At 41.7% G+C, this 8382-nt stretch overlaps 1 protein-coding gene across 1 annotated transcript; it reads left to right on the forward strand.

Annotated features, from left to right (window-relative positions):
* The first annotated feature begins 1052 nt into the window (after positions 1 to 1052).
* LOC120058895 (POU domain, class 6, transcription factor 1-like) lies at positions 1053 to 7819 on the forward strand. The gene is made up of 10 exons (XM_039007638.1): positions 1053 to 1165; positions 2349 to 2538; positions 2714 to 2868; positions 3163 to 3421; positions 3545 to 3756; positions 3986 to 4105; positions 4344 to 4595; positions 4771 to 4906; positions 5094 to 5262; positions 5697 to 7819. Exons 1-10 carry the CDS (start codon positions 1112 to 1114, stop codon positions 6043 to 6045), a joined length of 1896 nt encoding a protein of 631 aa, XP_038863566.1. The 5' UTR covers positions 1053 to 1111; the 3' UTR covers positions 6046 to 7819.
* Positions 7820 to 8382: the final 563 nt, after the last annotated feature.

Genomic DNA, 8382 nt, shown 5'->3' on the forward strand with positions numbered 1-8382 from the left:
GCGACGAAATGGCGAGAGGAAATTAGTTTTTTTCGTTAATATGCAATGCTCTTAATTAGCATAATTTATATATTTATGATAAATAGAGGGAAATACATAAAATGCAGTCCCCAAGCATGGAATTGCAGGTCATTTTTTTTCTTGCGCATATTTTATGGGTAACATCGTGTCCTCAAATAGGTTACACGGCGAGATTTATTGGGGCTAGATTAGGAGTGGCCAGAGTACGGGGATCAACACCTGCGGAAGTTTTGACAGATCTATAATTTCTGTGTTGTGGTGTACTTCGCGCTTCTGATCTTTTTGATATTACGTCAAAATATAAACAATTCGAATAGGCGTTTGTCAGCTATAATCATTCTAGAAGGCTAGATTTGTTGGGGACGTAGGCGGGCCTGTATCTTCTAGGCCGCTTATGATCAAGAAGCTGCCAATTCTTGGTGCATTATATGTTTATTTTGTCATGAAGACATAAATAAAGTAATACAGTCAATTATTATCACTGTGTGTAGCCCCCAGTATACAAGTACACTGGACTAAATATCCTAGGTGTGATTTCTATTTATATTGCTGTCACTTATGTGGCATCATATGATTTGTTGGTTTTATTACATTTAAGTCATTTAGCAGACGCTCTTATCCAGAGCGACTTACAAATTGGAAAGTTCATACATATTCATCCTGGTCCCCCCGTGGGGAATGAACCCACAACCCTGGCGTTGCAAGCGCCATGCTCTACCAACTGAGCCACACGGGACCACTGTTATACCCCTTAACTACAGCTAGAAACCAAATTGTCACAGTATTAGATAAGACACTAATGCCCATAAGACACTGTGGGAGTGCTATTTAAACGGGTTGCTATTGAACAGTCATTCTTTACATAGCTATAATAATAATAATAATAGTTTCATCTGGAGTAGCACAAATGTCTCCAACCATTAGGCCTACTTCATAGATTTAATAGAAAAAGTATCAGCACACCACATAGATGGGGAAAAAACTATTCACATAGGCAAGCCTAATACCTGGTAGTTTTGATGTTACAGTATTATCTTTCCTTACTTAGAATGTCAAGACAATGACTGCTTGGTGGTGAGAGCACTAAACCATGGACCCTCAGGATCTCCCTGCTACTGATGCACCAATCACTGTCAATGAACAGGTACCACTAACTGCTTTGTAAACACTACATGATTTCACGTTAGTTATACACCCCTGCCCAAATGTCCTAACTCTCTGTTGCCTCTGCTTCATAGTCCTGTGTCATAAGCTATTACCACATCCATGTCACCATGTATTTGCAATGATTAACCCCACACAGTAATCTTGAGGTTGATATAGTAGCTATCCAAATGTCATCAATTAATACCGATCCGGTAACACTCCTAAGGTTTCTGCTATACTCTGTCATGCTTATTGATTAATTGTGTATGTCTACTCCATCTGTGTCCTTTACACTCATAGTCAGCTAACTAAAGCAATGTCTTTTTTGAATTACGAGCGGGGCTCTCAGAAAGCATTGTTTGAGCTGCTTGTTCGCTTTTTTTCTCCCATTTGTGTGCGTTTATTTTTGTTCATTGTGCCCTAACGTGTGTGCTTGGCCTCTCTGTTCTCCTTAGCCATTCACTGTCTGACTGCAGAAGTATTTTTTCAGCCATTAGGTTCCTGCACTTTGAAATACCCTGCCAAAGACAACCAGGTATGCATCCCTTCTTTCCTGCATTGCACTCTCTCTGTCTGCACCTTTCTCTCCAGCTCAGGTTTTCTCCCTGCCTCTCCTTCACATCTTTTATGGCTGGATCCACTCATACATCATGTGCTTGCTTTGTTATATTTACTAATAATATACAAATTGGATAATTAGGATAGGATACAGATAGGTACAAGCTGTCTGCCACTGTTGACAAGAACTATGACAGGTCATACTCCTATGGCATGGTTTGCTCATGTGTAAACACATGTTCTGTTCCACATGTAACCAATACACATGGTCCTCTACCTGAGTTGTCTCAATAGGTTGAGACTGAACGGTACTAAATATAACTCAATACATCAGTGGAACGATACTGAGCCTAGTTAGATATTTATACCATATCATTGTATTATTACTACATGATTACCTCTCGGCCCTCCTCCTCATCATGACTCGGAACAAAAACATCCACGCTGCTGAGAATAGATGATGATGAGTCATTTATTGTGTATAGTTGCGTGACTTCTATTCATAAAGCGTCTCAGGAGTGCAGATCTAGGATCAGGTCCCTTCTGTCCATCTTATCCGTTATGATCTGAGACACTATGAATACGGACCCTGGTCTTGTGTTGTGCTCTCCAATGCTGTGTAGGTGATAGTGATGTCTGGTCATGAGACGATCCGAGTCCTGGAAGTGGAGGTAGATCAAGCCTCTCTTCCATCCTCAGTGCCTGATGGGAGGACTGATTCAGGGGGTGAAGATGGGGGTAATCAGGCCACGGAGCAACCTGAGGCAGGCATGCAGGACAGCCCGAGACCACCCCACAACACTGGGGGAGTAGGTGAGCCTTTTGTAGGATACCGATATGGTAGGTTAGACTCCATGCAATACAGATTATACTACATTTTGTTTACCGTTTCAGTGTAAAAATATTTCAGTTTTAAAAACAGAATTTAAGAGTGAGGTGTGGTGTGTGCTGATGGTAGAATAGCAGTGTTCTCTCTCTGTGCTGTCAGTGCTGGAGGACCAGGTGGTGTCTGTGGAGTCTGCAGACTCTGGTGTCCAGACTCTAGCACAGACTGCAGTTCCCATCAGCGTCTCCCTGTCGCAGTCACAGACCACCATGCCCATCACTGTGCAGAGCTTACAGGGCTTGCAGGGCTGTCAACAGGTGAGAACAATTAAACAAAAATAACTTTTCAACTACTTTTAGTGTAGTCATTGGTCATCCTGTTTATTTTTTTCCCCCACCCTATTCTCCTTTTCCTCTCCCATGCATCACACTTTATCTGTCTGGATCTCACCTCTTCCTCCCTCATAACCCTCTTCCTCCTACCATCTACTACCACCTCCTTCTACCCCTCATCCTCCTCATACCCCTCTTTCCACCTCATACCCATCCTCCTCCCCCTGCTCCCACTCCTCCTCCTCCTCCCCCTCATATTGATCCTCCCTCCTCTTGTAGGTTCTGACCCAGGAGGGTCTGGCCACTCTGATGACGGGGATGATGGCCCAGACAGGCTCCCTGGCCCAGCCCCTGCTCATCCCCATCAGCATGGCAGGGTCCATGGGGGGCCAAGGACTGGCTGTCCTCACCTTCCCCACCAGCAACGTAGCCACACTCCCTGGCATTTCAGGTGCCAGCCAGGCCGGAAGCCTCCTCAAACTACCCTTTGCTGGCTTGCAAGGCTTACAAGGATTGCAAAGCTTACAAGGGCTGCAAAGTAAGACATGGCAGAGATACACACCTCAGAATGCAAAGCATTAATCAACATTGAATCAACAGTCAAGATTTATTTGGCTACCACATGGAGCTTTACCTGTATGTTTGTTCTCTTCTTTCCCAGCAGCCACTGTGCTAAACTCTGTCCAGCCCCAGCAGACATTCTTCCAGCCTCAGACAGCATCACTACAGCAAGTCCAGGCAGCTATGCAGCAGGCTCAGCAGAACTCACAGGTGACTGCAGCCCAACTAGGCCAGGCCATGCCAGCCGTCTCTCAGCCCAGCGTGTCTGTGGCAACACTCCAGTCTGCAGGACTCTCCATCAACCCTGCCATTGTAAGAATGTGTTTCTCTATTGTTATTGTGATGTGTGTGCATTTGTTTTTCTGTGCTAGACGTGTGTGTTTGGATTGATAGTCAGCAAGCCATGTTTTTTACTTCAACGTTTGGACATGTCTGTGAATAACTTGAGCAAAGAACCTAATCCACATGAATATACGTTGTATTCAAAATGATCACATTATTGACAGTAGAATAATCTGGATGCCTCCGTTTCTTTTCCCAGATCAGTGCTGCGTCTTTAGGGGCTCAGCCTCAGTTCATCAGCGCCCTTACTTCCACTCCCATCTTCACCAGTGCCATGTCTGGAATCACCAGCCAGATCATCACCAACGCACAGGGACAGGTGTGCAAACATGCAAATATTTAACAAGCTCACTATTTAGTAAGCACCAAATTAAGAATCACACTATTTTAACCAAGCGGTTTTAACTGTCTATTACAGTTGTATAAACTGTCTATAAAAACTGTTAATTAAGTTTATAAAGAACTTATAAACCCTCTTTAAACCCTTATATCCTATAACTTGTTGTACAGTGTTACTGACAAATACATACCCTAATTCTCTTCAATGTGGCCTCCAGGTGATTGGAACCATCCCCCTGATGCTGAACCCTGCATCACTGACTGGAGGGGCTGCTACTCAGACTCTGAATCTCCAGGGCCTCCAGGGTCTGCAAGGCCTGCAGGTGCAGACAGTCCAACCACAGCTGGTTCTGAACACCCAGGGCCAGATCATTGCCACCATAGGGAATGGACCTGCTACAGTCCCCACATCTGCAGCTGTAATGCCTAAGCCTACTGCTCCTGTGACATTCTCCAAGCCCAGCACTCAGGTACTATAGGCCTTCCCCCTCCATTCATTTGTTCCTATGAGTGGTTATTTGAGTGGTTATTTGAGTGGTTATTTGAGTGGTTATATTTTGTGTGAACATTCGGTTAAACTGGAAATGGTTGGTCTTTGTTGGATGTAACCATTAACCCATTGCTGACATTGACATTTCCCCTCAGGCTCAGGTAACAACAGTTACGCAGTCACCTGTGGTCATCGCCCCACAACCGTCTGCAATGAAGACAGTCACTCCAATCTCCTCCTTAGTCCCTATAACCTGTGGAGACACACCCACTGTCAGCCAGCTCGTCAGCAGTGCGTGGTTTCACTTTGTTTTTGTTTTTTTAATTTTCCATTTATTTAACAAAGGAAATTCACATTGAGATTGAACATCTTTTTCAAGCGAGCCCTGGCCAAGAAAAAGCACATGTTCTCTCCAGACATTGATCTTGTTTTACAAGTAGTTTGATATTTATTCTGGTTTGTCTCTTCCCATCTTAAGAGCCACAGCAAGGGGGCACAGATGAGGAGGGCATTAATCTGGAAGAGATTCGAGAGTTTGCCAAGAACTTCAAGATCCGCCGGCTATCCCTGGGGCTGACGCAGACACAAGTGGGACAGGCCCTCACGGCTACAGAGGGTCCGGCCTACAGTCAGTCTGCCATCTGCAGGTAAACTCCTCTGACCTACTGGGTGGTGGCATCCCAGCACAGTAGATAGGTTTCTGAAATCCATTCTATCAAATATGATAAATAGTGAATGTTGGTATGCTATGGACAATGTAGTTCAAAGGCTACATTTTGAAAGTCTTCTTACTCGTAGGAAAATCACAGGACGGTGACAAAAAATACTTGGAGACCAGTGCCCAGATTCACAAAACCTTAAGAAGAAATTTCTTCTTAACTGACAAATGTTCTTGCTCTATTTCTTATGTTTCTCCTTAAGCAAAAAGTTAAGAAGAAATTAGATTCTTGAAAATAGTTAGAGACCAGATGAAATGGGGTTAGGTGTTATTTTGAAGAGTAGATGTCGGGTACAATCTAGTTGATCAGCGGCTACTGTGTAATTAGTTTAAAAGTTGTTGCTCCTCTGTTGCCTCTTGCAGGTTTGAGAAGCTGGACATTACACCTAAGAGTGCTCAAAAGCTGAAGCCTGTGCTGGAGCGATGGCTGGCCGAAGCTGAGTTGTGGAACCAGAAGGGTCAGCAGAATCTAATGGAGTTTGTGGGTGGTGAGCCGTCCAAGAAACGCAAGCGTCGCACCAGCTTCACCCCGCAGGCTATCGAAGTGCTCAACATCTACTTTGAGAAGAATGCCCTGCCCACGGGCCAGGAGATTACGGAAATCGCTAAGGAGCTCAACTATGACCGTGAGGTTGTCCGCGTATGGTTCTGCAACAGGCGGCAGACACTGAAGAACACCAGCAAGATCAATGCGTTTCAGGTTCAGCTGTAAGCCTGTGCAGTAAGTAGGCGTGGACTAGTGGGGAAGTTGGCAGAACAGGATAATCAGCTAAAGAAGAACGTTTTGTAAAGACAGTAAAACAGTAAACCCTAGTAAGTTTCAAATTATATGGACTTTGGGAAGAAAATGAAAGACTGAATAACTCTTGAACTGAGTGTTACAGTATGGGACATAGAATACTCACTTATCTCCATATTTTTTGTGTGTGGGAGAGAGAAAAAAAGACATTGCATGTGAAACGTGATGAGGTTTAATGTTCACAAATCCTCTATCAGTTTGACAACCTCTTGTTTCATTTATTGTTATACCATGTTATTATGTAAAACAATGGATGAAATTTGATAAGTGGTTTTATACACTTACAAGAACGTTTTTGTGAATTGTGTGGCAAATGCCTCAACAAATATTTGGTTACATTACATTGTTACAGTTGTACAATGTCAAATTACTCCATTCAGATATTATGCTGGTGCCACCAAAATAGTTTTGGAATTTGTATCTCTTTATTAAGTTTGTGTGATTCTGTGTGTGTAATGTGTGAATGTAGTCCTAATACTTTAAGAAAGTATTCTGAGTCGGAAAAAGTTTACCATGGTAAAGGTTGTCATTTAGACGAGTTAATCTGTAAAAGCCACTTACAAATCTATTGTTTTAAATAGTTAACAGATGACTGTGCTGTGTGGTCTATGAGCAGACAATACAGAGTGAAAAGAGTTGAAAACATTCCCTGTCTCAAATAAGTCAGGCGTCAGTGTTGTTTAATGTGTACTGTGTATTGAAAATACTTACATAACATAAACAAATCATCAAATTAATCAAATTGATTGAATGAGACAACTTGTCTATGTGAATTAATTGATTCATATATTGTAGTTTTGATTCATAGAAAATACGGTTTCTCCACTGAAAGGAATGGTCAATTAGGGACAAACAAAATTTAAGGACTTATGGCTTGCCATCCCTTTTCTATAACCTTGTAATTCTTTGCACTTTAGTGACTTTAAAGTTATCTGTAGCAAATACCAACTGGTTACCCATCATATTTAAGTGGTTGATAAGTAAATGTTTTGCATGGCATACAGATTTCTAAAATGTTTTAACGATCAAACTTCTGTGCGCCACTAGCATTAGTTTTGTAAGGTGATATTTACTTTAGGCAGTGGTATTTCAAAGAAAGAGAATAAACTACAATACTTTATTCTGGCCCAACTGCATATAATTTGTCTATGTCTGTGATATGCCATGCTGAGCAGTGTAACAATTCATTTGTTCCTCATAATTGCCTTTTATGATTGACAATATGTTTTGAGAGAGAAAGGAAATAACTTGTATGAATCCTGTGTTATGTTATACATACACAACTGCCATTTCAGAGGTAGCTATAACCTACAACTTTTTAAAATTTTCACCAGTGAATTGTCTGTCTGAATGATTTTGAGATGACAGAATGCAAATGCAAATCGTAGGTGAACACATTTTAATAGTGTAGTTCTAAGAATTAAACTAATTCTACTAATTATTTTGTTCATGTTGGGCATATGAAAATGTGTGCAGTATAAAACCAGCGATACATCTGAATTACTGAATACAGCTAAATTACTGCACTGTTGGAGCTAGAAACACAAGCATTTCACTGCACCTGTGATAACATCCAATTACATTTCATTTTTATTTCAATTGAATCTGTGTGAGATCATTAAAGTGATTAAACTGTTGGATCATTTTGGATCATGGCATTCTCTGCCAAATATTAATAAATGCTTACTGAAAACCTCCCATGTGTTATTGTATTGTGTACCACTATGACTCTTGACTTAATTATGTCTTTGTTCTTATGTGATTTATACCAATCACTTGTCGCTTCTCTACACCATATGCCTTTGCATAAGCATTATGGTTCTAGCCAGGCTTCCAAAGATCTAAAATCCTGGATATATGGAGCTTCTGCCTTATTTCACACCTATCCCGTCTCTTCAGATCTACAAACACGGGTAGTTCCGGACGAGGCAACCGTAAATTATTTTCCACTCAAATGCAGTAGGTGGCGATCGTGTACTTGTGCCACATAAACTAGTCTGGTTAGAACACCATAGAATCCAGTAAATATTTTAAGTGAACATGTAAGAACACATTACTATGCTTTCTTGAATATATTCACTGATGAATCTAAGGACCATAAAATAGGGAGGACAGGTGCAGCTTTTTAGAGTTCCTAAGTTTAAGGTGGCAGTGACAAATTGAGTTGAGTTGCTGGCCATAGTCTTGGCTGCAGAATGGATGGAGGAGGTGATGAGCTTGATGAGCACTGATGAGCTTAAATTATTTTGT

The sequence above is a fragment of the Salvelinus namaycush genome, chromosome 14 (assembly GCF_016432855.1).
Source record: "Salvelinus namaycush isolate Seneca chromosome 14, SaNama_1.0, whole genome shotgun sequence".
Classification (NCBI taxonomy): Eukaryota; Metazoa; Chordata; class Actinopteri; order Salmoniformes; family Salmonidae; genus Salvelinus; species Salvelinus namaycush.

Bases quoted from the DNA above. Each gene is read 5' to 3' on its own strand.
- LOC120058895 (XM_039007638.1), top strand. From the start codon at position 1,112: ATGGACCCTCAGGATCTCCCTGCTACTGATGCACCAATCACTGTCAAT. The intron at 2,869-3,162 runs GTGAGAACAATT...CTCCTCTTGTAG, and splicing joins GCTTGCAGGGCTGTCAACAG to GTTCTGACCCAGGAGGGTCT. The intron at 3,757-3,985 runs GTAAGAATGTGT...TTCTTTTCCCAG, and splicing joins TCTCCATCAACCCTGCCATT to ATCAGTGCTGCGTCTTTAGG.